At 43.2% G+C, this 22,723-nt stretch overlaps 1 protein-coding gene across 2 annotated transcripts; it reads right to left on the reverse strand.

Moving 5' to 3' along the window:
* Positions 1-2,189: 2,189 nt before the first annotated feature.
* On the reverse strand, positions 2,190-8,558 carry AURKAIP1 (aurora kinase A interacting protein 1). Of its 2 annotated transcripts, none has more exons than XM_063435817.1 (4): positions 8,474-8,558; positions 6,986-7,081; positions 4,549-4,985; positions 2,190-2,354 (listed from the first exon to the last, which is right to left on the reverse strand). In XM_063435817.1, the coding sequence occupies exons 2-4, from the start codon at positions 7,035-7,037 to the stop codon at positions 2,256-2,258; spliced, it is 588 nt and encodes a 195-aa protein (XP_063291887.1). In that variant the 5' UTR covers positions 7,038-7,081; positions 8,474-8,558; the 3' UTR covers positions 2,190-2,255. The 2 variants fall into 2 exon arrangements, with proteins under 2 accessions (XP_063291887.1, XP_063291888.1); XM_063435818.1 differs by lacking the exon at positions 8,474-8,558 and adding an exon at positions 8,370-8,426.
* Positions 8,559-22,723: the final 14,165 nt, after the last annotated feature.

The following is a 22,723-nucleotide window of genomic DNA, read 5'->3' on the forward strand; positions in this document are numbered from 1 at the left end:
GTACTGCTGGTGTTAGGGAGCATCCTGTGGCGGCTCCGGCCCTATCGCCTGTGCATGTGGCCTCCGCCATCTTGGTGACTGTGCCTGGGGTTTTCGTCTTGGCGGCCCTGTGTCTTTGCCTGTCGTGCTTGCGGCGGTTGGGTCATGAGAGTGGGGACCGGGATCACCCCCCCGGTCCAGAGGGGGGGTACGGGGCCGGTTCCCCGCGGGTCCGACTCTGAGCGCTGAACGGCGTGCGGCAGGGCAGCGGCCGTCCGCCCCGCTCGCCTCAGATGTGCCGGGTAGGATTCCTCCTCCAGGGGACTGAAGCCTGTTGGGCCAGCCTCACCCTGGATCCAGGGCTCTCTGCCCGTTGGGGGCCGCCGTTGCCGGTCAGTTTTGTGCCTTAAGATGTAAATATATTGCTTGTTAGGCCATAGGTTGCAGGAGCTGGTCTCCCTTGCGACCATCCAGCTCGGCGGTCCGGCCCCGCCCCCCTTTGTCATTTATTTTTAATTGTTGAATCAGTAAGGGAGACTAGAAGCAGACCTTGAACTCACTTGGTATGAGATACAGAAGACAGATGTATCCCTGCCATGATCTGGCTGTATAAATTACCCCCGGCATATTAGACAACATAGGGACATTTATAGGAATAACAATAAAGTACGGTGCAGCATTTAATACCATAAATACCTCACCAAGTATAACGGCCCACTAATACTACAGATCAACAATCCTGCCTTTCCAGAAGGTTTAACCCCTTAAGGACCAAGCTTCTGGAATAAAAGGGAATCATGACATGTCACACATGTCATGTGTCCTTAAGGGGTTAAAGGAACAATGCACACACCCAAAGCACTTTAGCTTGCTGAAGTGCTTTATATTTGAAGAATGTGTCCTAGCTTTCTTCATTTTAAGAAAAGTACAAATTTCAATAAACCTGCACTTTTACAAATGTACTTTGTTACACTCCCCTTGTGGTCTTCTCATTGGGCTGCATTGTGAAGTCTGTGATTGGACAGAAATAGAAAGTCTGGGCGGGGTTAGAAGGTGATGGCTTACAAAAGCTGCAGAAAAGAAATTTGCAGCTTTGCATGCCGTTTTTATATAAACTCCCAATGAAAAAAAATGCATAATTAAATATGTTTTGTTAGGAATACATATACTAAGCAGTGTTTATTTTATTTTATTTTCCACAATAGGACTGGCTTAATGTATTCAGCTGGTTCAGCTTTACTATCATTGAAGGGGTGTGAGATTACGCAAAAATTGGCAGGAATCTAAAGTGAAATTCTCCAAGTCAGCTATGCTTCCAGATTAGTCTTAAATTTGAAATTCACTCAGAACTTCCAACAATTCTCACTTTTATGTAAAAACCCTGATAGTGTTGAAAAATAATGGTAAAGATTCTACGGACTTTTTCTCAAGTTGGAATATAGTTGAGTTGGATTTGTTTTCCAGTTTGGCCAATTTCCAATTCTCTTGTCAAAAATCACCCCCCTTATATGCATCCTTCTAAGCCAGTTAAATATTCACAGAATGGCCACAGTTCAATTCTAGAAAAGAGAACCACTTACAGGTGGTTTTACTACCCATCTGATATAAACATCACCCCAGGAAAATGTATATTTCATAAAGATAGAAGCTTTATGAAATACTAAATTTGACTGTGTTGGAATTTCACTGAAATTTTAACCAAGTCAAGAGTTATAAAGAGAAAAAGTATTATCATTATATCATTATCTCTGTATATTTTTTCTGCTGACTTTCTTAGACTCTGGGCAGAGCTACAGTGTCAATCCCTACAGTCACCAGTGATGGATGCAGGGAACTGGCTCTGTTTATGGAGGATATTGCAGGATCTTCGATATACCTCAACAGTGATGTAAGGCCTCCGGCGCATTCCTGAAGAGGAACATCCGAATAAAGATGGTCTCACCTACGAGGGACAGGTTCAGGCAAGTAAATCTAACCTTTACCACCTCACATTTACTGACCCTTGGGGGGCTTTTGCAAACTTGGCAGATTATTGTAAGGTTCTACTCCACAATTTGCAGAATTACTTGGATGATATATATAGCCACCAAAACTGAAAGAATTTGCAGGTACAACTTTTGCCTATGACCATGTGGACCATTTAATTAAAACCTTAATTGGCAGGAAAAAAAATCCTCATTTCATCAAAGTTGAAAAGAATTTCAAAGATCTGTGTGTAAACATCTTGTTTATTGTACAATAAATCCTGAAAAAGTATAATTTATATTATCCGGGTCTCAGTGCTTCACGTAGATCTTTGGTGTTTGCCAACCATCAGGCGCTTTTTTGAGTCCTGCTCTCCTCCAGATTCTTTTCAAATCTTTTTCAAATTTGGCCTGCAAAAATAATAAAAAAAAAAAAAAAGTATAAAATAAGCACTTGTTTACATTACAAAAGAAAGTAAAAATAACTATTTTGCTTTAATATGGACCTGTCATGGCAGGTCCTCTAAAAATAATAATATATTGTAGCAGGCTGGCCGGGTATAAGTCATAAACAACAGAAACAGTTCTTCCTTCTAATATGAGGAAAGCTTTATTTAGCAAGCCAGCCCCAATTTAGACCCTTCAGTCACTTACCTGTCGCTGTCTCCTCCTCCGCGCCGCTCCTGATCCTGCCCACCGGCCGAGGAGACCTAATGCGCATACGCGGCAATGCTGCGCATGCGCATTAGCGCTCCCCATAGGAAAGCATTGAAAAAGATTTTCAATGCTTTCCTATGAGGAAATGAGCGACACTGGAGGTCCTCACATAGCGTGAGGACGTCCAGCGACGCTCTAGCACAGATAATCTGTGCTATGTGTCAGGAAGTGACCTCTAGTGGCTGTCTAGTAGACAGCCACTAGAGGTGGAGTTAACCCTGCAATGTAATTATTGCAATTTATAAAAAACTGCAATAATTACACTTGCAGGGTTAAGAGTAGTGGGCACCCAGACCACTCCAATGAGCAGAAGTGGCCTGGGTGCCTGGAGTGTCCCTTTCTACTATTCTGGATATCCAAAGGCATTGTTCCCGGCAACTTTTTAAGTATTTAATCCTGTGTGCAAGGATGTCTAGGGACAATATATATATATATATATATATATATATATATATATATATATATAGTGTTCAAGTAGAGAGTGTAGCCGTATTAGTCCAGTGATGTAGATGTAAAAAACAGATAAAAATTGGATCTTGTAATACCTTTTTTATTGGACTAACAGAACTTTTTAATGACAAGCTTTTGGGAGAACCTCCCTTTCTCAAGTCTGAAGCATTATTACAAGATACAAATTTTCTCTCTTTTTTTACATCTATATCTATATCGTACATAAAACGTAACTCATATATTTAAAGGGGCACTCCACTGTCTGAATAAAAAGATAAACCTATTTAATAGATATAGGCTAACGAAAACATGCATGCAATGAATTATGCATTTTGTTTCATTGGGGTTATATCTAAAAACACATTGCAGAAGCTGCAGATCTCTTGTCTGAAGCCTTTGCAAGCCCTCCACTTCTACCCCACCTCAATATTTCTGTGGCTGTCCAATCACAGACTGCAGCACCAAGGCAGGTTTCTGGGCAATTTTCTGCCTCTTGAATTAAGCTCCACTGAGCTAACCAAACAAGGAACAGGACTGAATGTCTCATTGGAAGGCGGAAGGGACATAAGGGGTGTAACAATCAATGTTAATTAAAATCAATGTTAATTTAATAAAGTGCCAATTTCTACTAAAATCAGTACTTTTTGTAAAATAAAAAAAATAAAAACATAAAAAAGACACTCTCCACACAAAGCACTATACCAACATAAATTGCTTTAGGTGTTTGCAGTGTCCCTTTAAGCACTATAAAGTATCTAAAAACCTTCTACCCACTGCTCCCATGATCGGAGATGTGTGGACTTACAGTAATTTAATATCTTACCCTAGCACTTGGCTCTATACCTCCCATCACTTTGCCGTATGATTAGTCCTGTTTGGGAAACATTCCCCAAGATGGGCTCACCTACCTGCATTCTCTGTAATTGCTGAGCTGGAGAGAAAACAATCTCGAGTCGGAGGGTTTTAGTTTTTTTTTTTTTCCTGTCACTAAATTGATGGCACAGACCTCATGCAAAAAGACAGTTGGTGAAGGGAACATTTATTTATTTTGTAATCGATATATCTAGCACAGTGTACAGATAATTTATTTTTATTCTTTCATTGGAGCATACGTAAGTGTATCCAAGGAATGTATACTTTAAGAGAGAGCTACATGTTATCTTCAAAAGTCAATCAAATATTTACCATCTTTGTTTTAATTTTTATGTCAACCAGACCTAAAAACCACTAAGTTATATTTACATTTTTGAAAGGTTCACTGGTTTCCAATAAAGCACATACAAGAAACACAAAAGACATAACGACATCACAATGAGCGTTTACTACCTCAATAGGCCTCTGTGGCAATGTAATTTAAAAACCAAAAAACAATAACATACAACTTTTATAAATTAGTTATTTTATATTGTATCAATACAGCAATCTCAAAGCATCTTACCTGCTTCCTAAGTCTGCGTCCATCTCTAATCTTTCGGCGGAGGAATTTTGTGCGTTTCATAAGCTTTTTATACTTGTGTTTGTTCATTTTCCTCCGTCGAATCTTCAAAACGTTTTTGCAATGCACTGCACCCCTATCTTCCCTATCTTCACCCATGTCCTCAGTGTCCTGCTGGGTAGGGCATTCATAATATAATATGTTTTCTAGAGGTTCTTCAAGTGTTTTAGAGGACTCTGGTTTTGGCAGGAAATAACGGGAAGTAATCATGCTCTCTAAAGGGCTGATTGACATCATGCGGGGCACTAGAAATTCATCTAGTTCAGGCTGAAAGTTGTACCATACTTGGGGAGGTACTTGCGGTCTCTGTTGTTGCCGTGTGCTATAAAATGCAGATATGGTCTTGTAATTTGGACTTAAAAAGCGTGGCAAAAGACATCCTAAAACAAAATGAAATAAAGAAGTTAAAAACACAGTTAAATATTTTTTACAAAAATTGTAGACCAAAGAATCCCTTCTCCTACATCATACACCAGCACGAATACCTATCTTAACCAAAGTCACATAGCTCAACACCTACTCAATATATAAGATTTCACTGGTGTGATCCACAACCTCCCTCATTCACACAGTGGTTGACATCCAGGGAGGTGATTTTGCATAGAAATTGGCACTTACGTAAACTGTCATTATTATAAGAAACTCCTCACCCAATCAATTGCACCAGGAACTCATTATGTGTTTCTATGGGCTTGTTTTTTTAAATGGACATTGTGGAATTCTGCCTAGTATACCTTTTAGTTATGTCATATAATGGTCAAACTCAGTGGCTCTAAAGCAGGTGAGTAGTATATATTTATACCTTTATTCACTGGATTGCACTTTATACTACACCAAGAATTTCCTTTTCTCTCTGTGTTTTCTCCTGAGTGTATTTATAAAGAAAAGAAGAGGGAGGGTGTCACCTGAATACAACAAACGATCTGAGCCAGTCCACTTTTTGGCTCTTTACATGTGAGTTTGACCATTATATGTTTTCTAACTCCCCTCTTTTTATACAGTCTACACTATATATCTTTCTCTCAATTTATAGCCCAGCCATAGGATTCCATTCTAATGTTTATATAGGGGTAAGTGTTCTCCTTTTTATACCTTAGTGTTCCACCATAAGGGTTAGGTAGAGGGTTTTTACCTTCTAGCACATTTTCCTTGTCTTCCATTCCATTTTTTTGGTGGGTTAACAGATTCCCACACGGGTGTGGTAGCAGCTAAAATATACTCCGCACAGAATGCACCTGTCATGGTTGAATATATTTATGACCTGTTATGTACTAAAAAATTTTTTTTTATATATATATATATATATATATATATATATAGTTTGTATATTGTATTTTTGTAATATTGTATCCTATTGTAACAATGCAATGTTTTGTGGACCCAGGACATACTTGAAAACTAGAGAAATCTCAATGTATCCATCCTGGTCAAATATTTTATAAATAAATATTACTTTTTAAGCGCCCTTTTTCACAGAACACTTTTTTCCATATTATATATGAATTGCCTTTATGCAGATTTAGCAGTTTTTTTGTGAAATGTTATCAATTGTTAATAAAATCCATTTATTTTGAGATATAATATCAAAAGATTTACTTATTCATATATTTAATGTTTTTATATTTTTATGTGTAGCTATTTACCTAGTTTGGAAAGTAGTTAATTTTTGTAATGGGTGGTTCCTTGGTATGGGTGATCACCTTAGTTTCCTTTATAAGGGTGAGGGTGCATCTACGAATCAGTATTTTTTTTGTAGACGAAACATGTCAGATGTGATTGCTTTTCACATGGATTAAGTTTGAATAAAAATGGCTTGGGGAAGCTTCAATTGTCAACCATTAATCCAAGCTTGTACTAATTTTTCTTTGGATTCCCATGCTAATGCTGAAAAAGAGTTGGCTACCATTTACTAGAGCACCTGGAGTTACTTGGTGGGTCCTTAAAAGCTCTGCTTATATGGGGAGAGAAGGCTGTTGGACCATAAGCCAATCCTTGGTTCATGCTGCCACATGTTCCACATAATTTCTTGCATTGAAAATACTCATAGCCATCACTATGGAAGAACTTCTTGTACGATAAAACTGACCATTTCAAGTTCAGTTCAGAAACTAGAGCCAGTTATCGTCCAAGAAGCACTGCAGCAGATATGGTACCATAACCCAGAAATAAACCCTGTATACAGGAAATGCTTTGGTCAATAACAGACTCTCAGATATCATGATAGCACTACAAACCTCCAACCACGTTCAACATTAATTTCAGAGCTCGGTTATTTGGATTCCAGAAAATAATGAACGTATAATGAAGAGGCACACTGCACTATTTCCTGATAAGCCAGTGACTAGCCATATTGTTATAATAGTGAAACATCTGGCCTTACCTGTACGCTGTGTGGCTCTAACCATCTGCGAGGTTAGCCTTGAGAGCCACATGTCTTAAGAAATTAATTAAATGCCGCAGAGTCCACAAAAACACCCTATGTGGAAAAAGCAAAAGTACACGAGTTACAACCTTTCAGATACAAAATCCCCTACATGCGATCATTGCAATTCAAAGCATGCAGGGCAAAATCTGCCCTCCAGCTCCCATCATCCTAATTCAGATTTCCTCTGAGGATGATGGGAGTTTCAGTCCCAGAACAGGTGAGAGCAGTTACTTTAACCTTATTCTGTACACATAAAGCTCAATGCTGGCTAAACACTGCCATATCAGCTTTTCTGAATTACATTTACATTATGTTCAATCCACCCAAATAGCTGTCATGGGGGACATGGCCCACAGCAGCAGGACTGACACATGCTGAGCAGCAGGACTGACACATGCTGAGCAGCAGGACTGACACATGCTGAGCAGCAGGACTGACACATGCTGAGCAGCAGGACTGACACATGCTGAGCAGCAGGACTGACACATGCTGAGCAGCAGGACTGACACATGCTGAGCAGCAGGACTGACACATGCTGAGCAGCAGGACTGACACTCACAGCAGAAGGACTGACACTCACAGCAGCAGAACTGACACTCACAGTAGCAGAACTGACACAGCAGCAGGACTGACACATGCTGAGCAGCAGGACTGACACTCACAGTAGCAGGACTGACACTTACAGCAGCAGAACTGACACAGCAGCAGGACTGACACATGCTGAGCAGCAGGACTGACACTCACAGTAGCAGGACTGACACTTACAGCAGCAGGACTGACACTTACAGCAGCAGGACTGACACATGCTGAGCAGCAGGACTGACACATGCTGAGCAGCAGGACTGACACATGCTGAGCAGCAGGACTGACACATGCTGAGCAGCAGGACTGACACATGCTGAGCAGCAGGACTGACACATGCTGAGCAGCAGGACTGACACATGCTGAGCAGCAGGACTGACACATGCTGAGCAGCAGGACTGACACATGCTGAGCAGCAGGACTGACACATGCTGAGCAGCAGGACTGACACATGCTGAGCAGCAGGACTGACACATGCTGAGCAGCAGGACTGACACATGCTGAGCAGCAGGACTGACACATGCTGAGCAGCAGGACTGACACATGCTGAGCAGCAGGACTGACACTCACAGCAGCAGGACTGACACTCACAGCAGCAGAACTGACACTCACAGCAGCAGGACTGACACGCACAGCAGCAGGACTGACACGCACAGCAGCAGGACTGACACTCACAGCAGCAGGACTGACACAGCAGCAGGACTGACACTAACAGCAGCAGGACTGACACATGCTGAGCAGCAGGACTGACACTCACAGTAACAGCCAAACCCCACTCTACTGAATGAGACACAAGGCATTCTCTATCCATATAAAAATAGACATAGCAAGCTACAGAGAGCTAGAAAACTCGGGTCTGACCTCAAATAACATCCGTTCCTGCAATTTTGTGTTCAGATCCTGCTTGCACATTGACATCCGGTCCGATCACAAACCTGTCCCCAGCACAAGCAGACGGTAACTATGGTTCCGGGGGGGGGGGGGGGGGTTGCGAGTGCCATCTAGTGTTCATGGAGAGGACTACACTGACATGATTATTTTTTTACATTTATTTCACTTAGACTAAAGTGTTCCAAATGGTAACTATTGTTGAGTTAAATTACAGCTTCCCTCAATCAGCTACTGTTGCCTACATTCCTCAAATTAAGTTTCAATGTGCTACAGTGTGCAGTTTAGTGAATAAATCTTATAGGTGTAATGGCAGACTTACTGTAAATTTCCTCAGTTCGTTACCGGTGAATAGCCCTGGAATGGCTTGTTTCACTGGTAAAGGATTACGAATGTTAATTAATGTTTACATACACATTTTGAAAGGTTTGCTTGATGTGAATGAAATATGGTACACGGCACCATTCATTTACCTATGCAAAATATCTCTTTAGATATGCTATCACCTTTGCCAAAATGTCCTCTATGATTGTAGGCATGGACTTAAAGCTGGTTAGGTGCCCCTGCATCATCAGGAGTCCAAGCAATGTTCTCCACTTCCATTCATGTGGGTCACCTCACTGCTCTTGTGTTAATAAATACATTTGGTTAGCTGGTGATACCGGAGAAACTGACGGAAGCCAAGCACAGAGAGATGGACACAGGTTTCTTCAGGAAGGAAGAGATTCTTTATTGGATCACCGATCGGGACTCAGAGGGACTAATGTCACCAAAATACAGCAAGTTCTGAGCCCCGGACAATAGTGCAGGCTCCTTATATAGGCACATAACTCCTCCCATATTAAGCTCCACCCGCACATTCTCTTGACCAATCAATACAAATAAGAATTAACTTCCTGCTTGACCGCATGGCCTGTCCAGCACAATGGAGGAGGGGAATACTATATCCTGTTTTATTGCACATGCTCCGTACACTACTGATCGTATCTTGCCTCGTGCAACCAACTGATCGATACGTCAGCATATGCACGTATACATGCCACGTGGTAAACTCGGCCTACTAAATTTATTTTTACCGAGATTCCACCACATTCCCCCCTTTGATGCCTCTTGATATTTCACAATTACTTGAGGCATCACTTAACCTTGGTTTGCATACACCGCAAGTTACCATGAACCAGACCAGACTTATCTATGATGTGAATCTTCAACACTCATCTTCCTGCATTGGTTCTCCCTGATCTAGAGCCTTATATTTATAAATTGCCATTATCTGTGCAGCAGCCTTCCTCTCTGCTATATTTTCTATCAGGCTTTGCACAGACCTAACTACTAAGGGTATAAGACATGGCAAGAGTAGACACAACATTAAAATCAGTAGGACTCCACCTACCACTGCCTTAAGCCCTCCAAACCACTCATACCAGCTACCAAACCAACTACTTGGATTGTACCCTTTCCATACCTGAGTAGGCACATGCGCTAGTTTAACCATATGGCTAGTAAGCTCAGCTATTGCTTGCCCTTCGTCATCTATTTGAAGACAGCAATTGCTCAGGTTAAACTTCCCACATACACCTCCCTCTACTGCCAAAAGGTAATCCAAGGCTAATCTATTTTGGTATACTGCTGTCCTCATCCTGGTATTATGCTTCGCTAGAAGATTGAGCGCTTGTGATGTCTCGTTAGTAATGATCTCAACCACTGCCTGTAATCTTATAATACGGTTGAGCATATAAATTGGGGTTCTATAACCAAAGATACCATCCTCTGCTCACGTGGCTGGCCCATAATAATCTATAATACGCTGGGGAGGCCATTCATCATCTTCCCAGGCGCCTATCTCTATGGGTCCCCTTTTCTTCCTATGATTCACATCATACACTTTAACACCTAAAGTCTCACCTGTTTCAATAGGTAACAAGAAGAAGGATGGTTTGAGCATACCCAACACACATGCCCCTTCCCAGTCCTGTGGCAACTCCGAATAGGCTTTCTTACCACAGATCCAGTACAAATTTGCTGGGGCTCTCCAGTTAGATGTGATGGATAGATCAAACCACACATCCTTTAAATTAGCGTATCTTGCAAACGGGTTAGATGGTTCTGAGACATTTGAAGCCGACCACCAAGTTGTATTCTTTGTATCATCATCATAAGCTTTTTGCCCTAGACAAGTTAATTCTCCTACAGAAGTATTATACATCATTCCTTTCCTCGCTATGCAAACATAACCTATGATGGAGGTCTTTAATCTCCACTCAGATTTACCTCTAACACTCATATGATAATCGGCTTGTGTAGATATTAATTGGTCAACTGCCTCAGAACCGGACATTACCTCCTTTGCTTCCCAAGGCCATTGGTCTCCCATGTTAGTACCTCCACACACATAGCAGTTGGTAACATTAAGACTACCGGCAATACTTTCGGCTAAATCAATGAACAGGTTTTTAGCATTATGGGGGATCTTATTATCTATACTCATCTCTTCATAAAAGGAATGGTATACTTGATGAGTTTGGGAGGATACTGTATCAGTCTCTACCCCTATAAACAATACTGTCCCAGGATCTAAACCCGTCCCATATATTTGGAACCCAAATAAATTACCATATTTATCTAAGAACTTGTCGGGGTTATTTATAAGTATATGGACTGCATTGCATTCCATAGACTTACAATATGGACTGGTAGGCAACTTAGTCACAATCATGTCCTTGTCTGCGGTCTGTCCCCAAGTTGCCCACCCCACACAAGACCAATATGGGCAAAAGTTATAATCTCTATTTGGGCATCTAGGGCTCACATACTTATTTTTACTACTGGGACAAATATATTTATCGTTAGACCCATACGTTCTCTCCCATCTAAGATCCCCACATACATTCCACGGCTTTCTACCACTCGATATCGCTTTACACGCATCAAATAGCAGAACACCTGAAGAATATACGGATTCTAATACCGTTTTATTAATTAGGGTCCCCTGAGGATCTCCATTCCTGAGAGTCAACCAAATCGTACGGGGTTGATACTCTGGACTGAAGCACTTAGGTTCTCCTACTCCTAAATGGCACACACTATATTCTATATTTAAGTATCTACATCTTGATACATCTCTTTTACACTCGTATTGCGAATGCCAAATTAGGGTCTGGGAAATATGGTTACCTGTTCTTGTAGTCTTAATGCATACCTCACAGCTAGGGGTGTCGGTACCTCTACCTTCCTGAATATAAAAATACACATATAAAAACATTATCAGAAACACATCTTTCGTCGTCATCCTCAGTCTTCGTCCGTGCGAAGGCACCTCAGCTTCCAGGATGTAAGGGCTGCAGGGAATGGAGTTCTGCTCGTCTTCACAGGGGTCCCTTCGAGACTTTTCCTGACTTATACACTCGTTGGTGAGCGGACAGGCTTCATTATGGCCTTTCACTCACTTACCAAATCTCTGTAACAATAAAATTTGTAATCCACAAGGTTCCTCGTCACTCCGACTGAGTCGTGCGCTTTAACCGGATCTTGCAGGGATTCTCTGGATCTGCTGTAGCTTGCCAAGAATCGACTGCTGCTGGTTTAACCCTGGAGTGATGTATCCACGGAGTCACTTCGGCTACTTTTATCGCTGTAGGGGTAGACAAAAGAACAACATAAGGACCTCTCCACTTGGGCCCTAACGGTACATTATTCCACTCTTTAATCCACACTTGGTCTCCTGGGTGGTAACTATGAACTGGGGGATAAATATTCACAGGTAATCTATCTTGTACCCATTTCTGTACCTCCTCCATAGTCTTACCCAACTCTACAACCTGTTGCCGGGTAATACCTTCTCCCAACTGACTCAAATCCCCCCTTAAGATACCAAGTACGGGAGGTGGTCGCCCATACATGATTTCAAAAGGAGAGAGGCCCATCCTTCTGGTAGGTGTACTGCGGATTCGCAATAGAGCTATGGGCAAGAGAACGTTCCACTTAAGTTGGGTTTCCTGACACATTTTAGCCAACTGATTCTTAATAGTTCTATTCATTCTCTCTACCTTACCAGAACTCTGGGGTCTATATGCCGTATGAAGCCTCCACTTTATACCAAGCATATGAGTCAGTTGTTGTAGGCACTGATGAACAAAAGCTGGACCATTGTCCGATCCTATAGAGCAGGGTAGTCCATATCGGGGTATTATTTCTCGTAGCAGGAATCTCACAACTTCTCCTGCTTTCTCCGTACGAGTAGGACATGCTTCTACCCAGCCTGAATAGGTGCACACAACTACCAGTAGGTAGCGATGTCCACCAGATTTAGGCATTACTGTATAGTCAATTTGTAGATCGGACATGGGGAGTCCCCCCATAAACTGGACTCCTGGTGGCTTTACTGGTCCTTGCCTTGCATTATTTTTAGCACACGTTACACATCTTCGTACAATGGCCTGAGTCAAGTTGGACAATCTTGGTATGTAGAAATGTTTTCTGAGAGATTCTTCTGTACTATCTCTCCCAGAATGTGTCCCGTTGTGATAGTTTTGGACAATTTCTACCGCTAGTGATGCTGGAATGACTATTCTTCCATCTTCTAACTGATACCATCTGTTCTCCAAATACTTTCCAGATTCAGTCTTTAACCACTCCTCTTCTTGAGCTGTATAAACTGGAGTCCATTGAGACAGTGGAGTTGGTATAAGAGCAGCTATATGCTCCACATATTCCTGTCTTCCTGATTCAGCGGCACGCTTAGCTGCACTATCTGCCATCCGATTTCCTTTGGTTACATCACCATCTCCTCTCAGATGCGCTCGACAATGTATAATACCGACTTCTTTCGGCTCCCACACTGCTTCCAATAGTTGTAGGATTTCAGCTGCGTACTTGATTTATTTGCCTTCTGAATTCAATAGTCCTCTTTCTTTATACAAAGCTCCGTGGGCATGAGTGGTTAAAAACGCATACTTGGAGTCCGTATAGATGTTCACTCTTAAACCTTCAGCCAATTGTAACGCTCGTGTCAGTGCTATAAATTCTGCCTTTTGTGCTGATGTTCCTTTTGCCAGTGGCCGAGCTTCTATCACCTTGTCTATCGTTGTTACTGCATATCCTGCATAGCGGATCCCTTCTTTCACATAACTACTGCCGTCGGTGTAATATTGAACATCGGGGTTCTGGATGGGAAAATCACGAAGATCTGGTCTACTTGAAAATACTTCATCCATCACTTCCAAACAATCATGTTGACTTTCAGTAGGTTGTGGCAAAAGGGTAGCTGGATTTAAGGTATTTACAGTCTCTAAATGCACTCTTGGGTTTTCACACAACATTGTTACTAAACCAATGATTTCCTTTGTAATCCAACAACGTCTGTACCGCATGTGGGACTCGTACATAAAGTTCTTGACCCAGAGTGAGTTTATCGGCTTCAGCTACTAGCAGGGCGGCTGCAGCTACGGCTCTTAGACAAGGTGGAAGTCTGCTGGCCACTGCATCCAGTTGCTTAGACATGTAGGCAACAGGTCTTTGCCATGATCCCAAGTACTGTGTCAATACTCCCACAGCCATTCTTCTTTGCTCGTGTACATACAGGTAGAATGGTCGTGTGTGATCAGGCAGACATCTTCAAATGCCGTTTGCTGTTCTTGAGTCCATAAGAAGGGGTCGTGCTCTGTACCCTTGATAGCTGCATACAGAGGTTTTGCCAGTATCGCGTAGCTGGGAATCCATATCCTACAGAAGCCTGCTGCCCCCAAGAATTCTCGCACTTGTCTTCTATTCTTGGGTATCGGTATTTGACATACAGCTTCTTTTCTCTCTGGCCCCATAATTCTTTGACCTTCAGAGATATGGAATCCCAGATATTTGACAGTTGGCAAACACAACTGAGCCTTCTTTCTAGACACCTTGTATCCTGCCTTCCAGAGAATGTGTAGTAGATCGTGCGTTGCTTGCTGACATATTTCCTTTGTAACTGCTGCTATCAACAAGTCATCTACATATTGTAACAATACACACTCTCCTGGGATGGACTCGAAATCCAGTAGATCTTGACTTAGAGCTGACCCAAATAGGGTAGGTGAATTTTTAAACCCTTTGGGCAGTCTTGTCCAGGTCATTTGGCGTTTTGAGCCCGTCACAGCGTTTTCCCATTGGAAAGCGAAGATACATTGGCTTTCTGCGGCAATTCGAAGGCAAAAGAAGGCATCTTTGAGGTCTAAGACTGTAAAGTAAGTAGCCCCGCCCGGAATTAAAGCAAGCAGGTTATATGGATTGGGTACAACTGGATGTATGCTAACAACTGCATCATTGACTGCTCTCAAGTCCTGCACAGGTCGATACTCATCTGTACCGGGCTTTTGAACAGGCAGCAATGGGGTGTTCCAGGGGGAAGTACAGAATTTTAGGATACCATACCGTATGAACTTATCCAGATAAGATTGGATGTTCTTCTTAGCCTTCTGCGGGATGTGATATTGTCTTAGGCTCACTGGATAAACCCCAAGTTTTAGTTCGATTTTAATAGGTGGAATATTGCGGGCCAGTCCTGGTGGGTTGTTCTCTGCCCAAACTCCTGGTATGTTGAATAAGGATTCATCACTCCTAGGGTTTTGGCTAGTCAACACTGTATAAAGTCGGCACTCTTCTTCCTTTGGTACAGATAATGTCATAATACCTGAAGGTCCATTAAACTTTAAGGATGTTGTTCCATTTGGTAGGAACGTAATCTGTGCTTGTAATTTGGATAGCATATCACGTCCCAGCAATTGGACTGGACATTCAGGCATGTAAAGGAATTGATGTTTTACTACGTGGCCTCCCAATGTACAGAGTCGACTTTTAAGAACCGGTTTTGCAGCACTTCTTCCAGTTGCTCCTATTACAGTAATAGTTCTTCCAGATGGAGGAGCAACTAGGTTAGTCACCACCGAATGTTCAGCACCAGTGTCGATCATGAACGCACTCCTTTTTCCCCCTATTGATACATCGACCATAGGCTCCGCTCGACCAAGGGGGATGGAGCCCGGTCGGTATCAATAGTCCTCCATGACCGTGTCAGCCAATCCTACAAAGTCCCTACCTTCTCTATCGCGGGACCTTTGCGCTGCTGGATAGTACCTATCTTCCCTTACACTTCCTCTGTTCCCATTACTTCCTCTATTACCATTGCTCCCTCCGGGGCCTCCTCTACCTCTCGCTCTGCCTCTAAAGTTTCCGTAACCTGCCCTGGGTAGGTCTCTCTCGTACTGCTCTCTTTGCGGACACTCGTTTCTCCAATGCCCTTCTTCCTTGCAATACGCACACTGATTCCTACTCAAAGGCTCCCTATTCCATCTACTATCGCCTCTATCTGTTCCCCGTTTATCTACGCCTGCAATTGCTACCGCTAGCATATCTGCCTTTCTACGCATCTTGCGCTCTTCCTCTTTCTTACTTTCTGTTTCCCTGTTCATGTACACTTTATTCGCTACCTTCATTAGTTGGGTGATAGACATACCTGCAAACCCTTCTAACTTCTGCAGCTTGCGCTTAATGTCTCCGTAAGCTTGGCTGACAAAGGCGGAGTTTACCATTCGGGAATTATCAGCGTCTTCCGGATTAAAGGGGGTATACAAGCGGTATGCCTCCAATAATCGGTCATAAAAGACACTGGGCGCTTCATCACTTTTCTGAATCACCTCAACTGTCTTCGACATATTAATAGCTTTCTTCCCTCCGGCTTTCATGCCAGCAATTATAGCGTCTCTATAGGCTTTTAGTTGAACCATATCTGCGCCATTAACATTCCAGTCGGGATCGGTATTAGGATAATGTGTTGCGGCCCATGCTGCTGGATTGGCTTGGTTTAAAGCACGGGCTTCATCCTCTAGCGCTTTAATGGCCGCTTGGTTAATCCTAGTCCTTTCCTCATTATTGAACAATGTCATTAATAACTGCTGGCAATCAGCCCATGTCGGATTATGTGTCTGAACTATCGAGGTGAACAGATCGGTCATAGCTTGTGGTTTCTCAGTGTACGAGGAGTTGTGGGTCTTCCAATTCAAGAGATCGGTAGTCGTGAACGGGACATATACGAAGACTGGGTCAGCATATGCCATTTGACCTGCGGCATTGAGGTAGGCTGACCCAGGATTCAGACGAAGAGGCATCTGGTAATGTTTGAGTTGTTGGGTACCGGTCAGTTGTCGGGTTAGTATAGGGCTACGTAAAGAGGCGTCGGTTAGAGGTTCCAGTCGGGGGGTAATAGGGCATGAGGATGTGGGAGCTTGATTTTGGGAAAAGTTGGTAAATAGAATACTCCCAGCCGAGCTAGAAGAAGCTTGACCGGAAGTTTGAAGTGGCGCCAAATCAGGATATTCAGATCTAACAGGGGGTTGGTTCTGGTTCCGGAAGGGAAGGTTTAACACGAGGGGGGGTGGATTCTGTACTGGAGGAGGAAGCGGAAGTGGATGGGGGCAATGAGGGGAGGGGTATAGAACTTCCTGCACTCACGTCACCTCTTCCTATAGGGAAGTAAGGGGGCGGCAAAGGGATCTCGGACTCAGGGGGCGTGTCCAAAATGGGCCTAACCATAGCCCTAGTGGACAAACAAGTCCTGGCCACCATGAGGCGACATTGCTCCTCGTGGCATATCTGAATCCATCTTGGCGAGTCGTTTACGGCCTGTCTCCAACAATCAATATATGGAAACTGTCCGTAAAGTTCAGGCCTCCCTGATACAGCCACGTATACACGCTGTACCAGAGTTGGATCCAAACTACCACGTGGCGGCCATGCCGCAACCAAAGTAGGCCACTCCCTAGTGCACAAAGTGACCAAACGTACAGGAGACATTTTAACCCCAAAATCACATGTTTTAAATCCCTTTTTAAAATTCTTTACCATACAACCTAAGGGATCCAAAATCGTTGACTCCGATGCGCCCATACTTATCAATGGAACGTCGTTGACAACGAATACTATGCACGCGTTCTATTCAACAGTCACACCCGTTTCCTTCGGCAACAGCACCACGTGGTACGGTTACCAAGTGAAACGTACACAATAACACAATAAACACTCAGGGAATTCCCGTACACACACAGCTGTTACACCAGTCACTAGAATAATCAATATTATGCCCTTTGGCGAAACTATACAGTCACCCACGCTATAATTCTCTATATATGAATTACCCGTCTATAACACACCCCAGTAACATCGTCTTTTACAAATAGCGGTTACAGTACGGTTAGCATAGGTCAAAGCACAATTTAAGGTCACAATACAATTATTAGTGGTTATGGTGTTAAACATGCAATAGACGACAATGATTAGTACTTATATACAGTGTCAGTAAATATACAGGGTTATGGTACCGTGCACTATGATACAGCAACACACTATTAACACTCTCGCTAGACGGCTGAGCTCGCGCTATCTAACAAGATATACACTTTACTAACAATCTTTAACACATATACAATCCCAACTAAACTATTGGCCAGTACCTTGAATGGACTACCTAAAACTATCTACACCCGTTTTGGTTAGCCACACTGCCCAAGCACCACATATAGCGAACTAGAGGGCGGAATTTACAACAGAACCCTCTTAGTCTATTTACTCTATCAAAAATCTAGTGGGTTCCAAATTTACACACCTTCCCACTTAGCCAAGATAGGTTGAGATCTAGCGAACCGAATTTACACAGGCGCCGCTTAGTCTCCCGGTCCCTCCGACCTAGCGAACGTAATATACACCCTAGAACGCTAGTCTAGACAAGACACCGGTGTCCGGCTAGGGCTATTTACACAGGACCCCGCCTGACTCCAAACCAAATCAAACGGTCTTACTAAAGAGCGTTCGATTGAGCGGTGCGCCTTCGCTCCTTCCCTCCGACAGAGGGGGCAGATTCCATACACAGATTTAAACCCCTTTTGGGCCTACCGCACAATCGGTATACCCCTAGTGGGTCCGCCGTCTAAAACAGCGGTCGTCTTACCTCCTTGTTCCTGAACCCGAGTTCACACTCATCGACGGGGACACCCCAGCACTTCTTACGTAGAGGCCGATGATCTCCTGGACAACAGACCAGTGGCGCCGAGACGAAGGGAGGTCCACGCAGAAGTTCAGGGGTGCAGCCGTAGAGAACGTGGGTAAAGATAGGCCGTCTCACGCCTCTGCCTCTCAGCTACCGTTGAACGATGAGCTTCCTGGCCAATGCACCAAATGATACCGGAGAAACTGACGGAAGCCAAGCACAGAGAGATGGACACAGGTTTCTTCAGGAAGGAAGAGATTCTTTATTGGATCACCGATCGGGACTCAGAGGGACTAATGTCACCAAAATACAGCAAGTTCTGAGCCCCGGACAATAGTGCAGGCTCCTTATATAGGCACATAACTCCTCCCATATTAAGCTCCACCCGCACATTCTCTTGACCAATCAATACAAATAAGAATTGACTTCCTGCTTGACCGCATAGCCTGTCCAGCACAATGGAGGAGGGGAATACTATATCCTGTTTTCTTGCACATGCTCCGTACACTACTGATCGTATCTTGCCTCGTGCAACCAACTGATCGATACGTCAGCATATGCACGTATACATGCCACGTGGTAATCTCGGCCTACTAAATTTATTTTTACCGAGATTCCACCACACTGGTAGTTGTATTACTTTGTGTTTTAAACATGTTCTAAAGCTGTTGGCGGTCCGATACCATGACAGCATCCAGTTGAAGTGGTTTACAAGGTAATTCACTAAAACAAGGATTGTCAGTATTTTGCACAGAGGTATCTACTAAAATAAAAATTGTCCAGAATTGAAAGTACATTTCTAATCTAAGGGACACTATAGTTGTTCTGGTGAGTATAGTATGTCCCTGCAGGCATTTTAATGTAAACACTGCCTTTTTACCTTTAGTGGTCTGGTTGGGCATTGAAGAGGCTAGAAAACTCCGCACACAACCCTTTATTGGGTCCAAATTGCAGATCTGGCATCAGATCCGGATTTAGCTTTCCCTCTCGACCGTGATGGGACCCATGTTTCCGTTGTCAGGAAACCCAGCGTTTCCTCCTGGAATAAACGGTGGTGAGGTGGCATTCCTAGGTGAGGGCTCCTACCTGCGCATCACAGCACTCTGAAAGAATGGGAGATTGCTATCCTTGCAGCAAATTCTTACGGATTATCATCAAGCATTGATTCCAATTACTACACTTTTATGGTTCAATATCTTAGTACAGATTCACACACGGCCACTCACACCCTTCGAGGAGCTCTGCACACAACAGGAATCTCTGCAAATGGGCATATCTGTGATGTAAAAACGTCTTCTTTCCGCAGATACTCCAAGGCCTTTTCGATTCAGGGCTATTTAGGAGGAGACTCTGCAGATAACCTTTACCAAACAGGAGTGATCGAAGATGACCATGATGTCCCACCTGAGCTCGCAAAGCTCATGTTTCCAATAAATGAATTATAAATGACAGACAGTGGTACGATACACCACAAAAGCTATACTGACTCCTCACTGAGGTGCCCAATCAATGTTGGAGGTGTGGGGGTTCAGGAGCTTCTCTACTCCACATTTCTGGAGTTGCCCAGTGTTAGCTCCCTGCTGGCAGGGTATTTGAAACCATAACCGATGTTTCTGATGAGGGAGTTTGATTCAATCCGGTGGACATGCTCCTCAATTATACTAAATTAACGGTTTCAAAATTCAAAAAGGTAATATCTAAACACTTACTTACCGCGACTCGTTCATTGATGCATGCCCGATGGCATCAACAGGATCCATAGATGTTTCAGTCCTGGCTAGAGAGAGTGGAGGAGGGTGTCGCCCTGCTTCAGGGCCATATCGACTAGTATGATAAAATGTGGCAGGAATGTCAATACTATCTCTGCAGAGGTGAGAACTGGAGGAGCTGAACGTGAGTTGGGGCAAACATATCAGGAGTAGGGAATCTGTGCACTGTGAGTGGACCACTGAATCCCAACATGCTTCTTTCACCCATATTTTACCCTCTTCACTATGTCGCCAATATATAACCCCATTTTATACCCCCTACAATTTAAAAAAAAAAAAAAAAATGATCTTTCCCTCTCTCTAGTTGTATTCCTCTCTGCTCATCTCCTTTGCTTCCTTGTCACTACAAGCTTACAAGAGAGGTTTGGACCCATTTGACACCTGGGGCTTGAATCCAGCCACAGCAACATGCCGCTACATCCTTAGGTCAAATTAAGAGGAGCATCATTTCACATTCTGTACCCTCTTATGTACTGACGCGGTGCATGGTCACTAGCTCCTGTCTTGCTCTTTCTCACTTAGTCCTGCAAGATTCATGCAAAGGTCCTTGACTTTTGACACAGATGTTTATTTACTGCTTTGTCAATATGCATACTACTCTTTTACTCATGTGAGTCCAAACTTTGTACGGGGCAATGAGAGAAGCTCTATTCCTTAAAGTGGATGTTAAACCTTTCTGTTCAACGATTGAGGCGATGTCCTTTTCAATTATATCCATTATATATATATTTTTTCCCTGTCGCCCAGCTCTAGACAGTTTTCTGTTATTTAATAACAAGATTTTTCTTTTCATTTTAAGCTCACTTTCCATCAGCATTGGTGGGCTCAATTTTGCACACGGCCAGCATACTTGTAACGTGTTGAAAGACAGTCACTGAAATTCCAGGGGTTGTCTGATCATGGTATTTCTACATTATTCTGTTCCTGTAAAGCTTCAACTTCTACTACTACCTATCACAGAATTTGGGACACCTTTACCAAGTTTCTGGGATCTGACCTGCCTTCTGACTAATCTCCTTCACGTTTTCAAGTTCTGGGATTCCACAATCTGGCTTGGATCGTGGACTCCGTTTAAGCTCCCTCAAAGTGCAATGTTCAGCCATTTTGGCTATCAGACCGGCAAAAGTATATTTCAAGGCTGTAATGAAGATTAGGCCTCCTCTCTGGTCTTTCTTGGTTTCTTGGGTCTGCCGCTGGTCCTCCTTCATTCTTTTTCAGGTTCACCATTTAAACCTCTGGAAGACGTTTCTCTCAAAGTGCTTTTCCCAGAAGAACTTGCTACTTCTGGCTCTCGTGTCGGCTAGACTTAGGCATTCATCTATGATGGGGTGGTTTGCTGGCCTATGCCTTTCTAAGGTTGTAAGTTCCTTTCATCCAAATTAGAAAATTGGCCTAACAATATACTTCTCAAATCCATCCTCGCAAGAAAAGGAGAAATGTCACAAATTGAACCTCATTCGATGCCTCTCCATTTACACTGCTCCCTGGTTAAATCTAGACAGTTCATAATTCCCTTGGGTTCACATAAAGGTGAAGCTGCTTCGGTCAGCGTTATCTTACACACTACAAGACACAAATACTTCCTGTACCTTAGGGCAATAAGGCTTATTATTAGTATGTTAATATTTATATAGCGCCAAGTTCCGCAGCACTTTACAGTGAGTGGACGAACAAGCAACCAGAACAAGTTGGACACACAGGAACAGAGGGGTTGAGGGCCGTGCTCAATGAGCTTACATGCTAGAGGGAGTGGGGTAAAGTGACACAAAAGGTAAGGATAGTATTAGACTAATGACAGTTGCAAGAGAGGAATCAGTTGGGAGCTATTAACAGTTTAATGGATACGCTTTTATGAAGTGGGTTTTTAATGATTTTTTTGAAGGAGTGGAGACTGAGTGAGCATCTAACGGAGGAGGGAAGTGAGTTCCACAAGAATGGTGCAGCCCTCAAGAAGTCTTGAAGGCGAGCATCAGAGGTGGGAATACGGACAGAAGATAGACGTAAGTCTTCAGCAGATCGTAAGGGCCTAGACGGGGCATACTTGTGTATTAGGGAGGATAGATAGGTAGTAGCAGTATTATGTAGAGATTTGAAAGCAAGAACCAGAATTTTAAATTGAGCCCTTTATCTTACAGGAAGCCAATGTAGGGACTGACAGAAGGGTGAGGTGTGGGAGGTGCGGGCGGACAAGAAGAGGAGTCTCGCTGTCGCATTCATTATGGACTGTAACGGTGCAAGTTGGAAGCACGTAAGACCACTGAGAAGCGGATTACAGTAGTCAAGGTGAGGAAGGACAGTGGAATGGACCAGCACCTTAGTCACATCTGGCGTAATGTAGGGTCAGATGCGCGCAATGTTTTTGAGATGGAAGCGGCAGGATTTGGCGACAGACTGAACATGAGGCGTGAAAGAGAGGTCAGAGTCAAAGAGAACACCTAGGCA

This window comes from Pelobates fuscus, chromosome 11, assembly GCF_036172605.1.
Source record: "Pelobates fuscus isolate aPelFus1 chromosome 11, aPelFus1.pri, whole genome shotgun sequence".
Classification (NCBI taxonomy): Eukaryota; Metazoa; Chordata; class Amphibia; order Anura; family Pelobatidae; genus Pelobates; species Pelobates fuscus.

Excerpts from the sequence above, each read along its gene's own strand:
- AURKAIP1 (XM_063435817.1), bottom strand. The coding sequence starts at position 7,037 with ATGTGGCTCTCAAGGCTAACCTCGCAGATGGTTAGAGCCACACAGCGT. Across the intron at positions 4,986-6,985 it reads TAGAGCCACACAGCGTACAG|GATGTCTTTTGCCACGCTTT; the intron begins GTAAGGCCAGAT and ends ATTTTGTTTTAG. Across the intron at positions 2,355-4,548 it reads GACGCAGACTTAGGAAGCAG|GCCAAATTTGAAAAAGATTT; the intron begins GTAAGATGCTTT and ends TTATTTTTGCAG.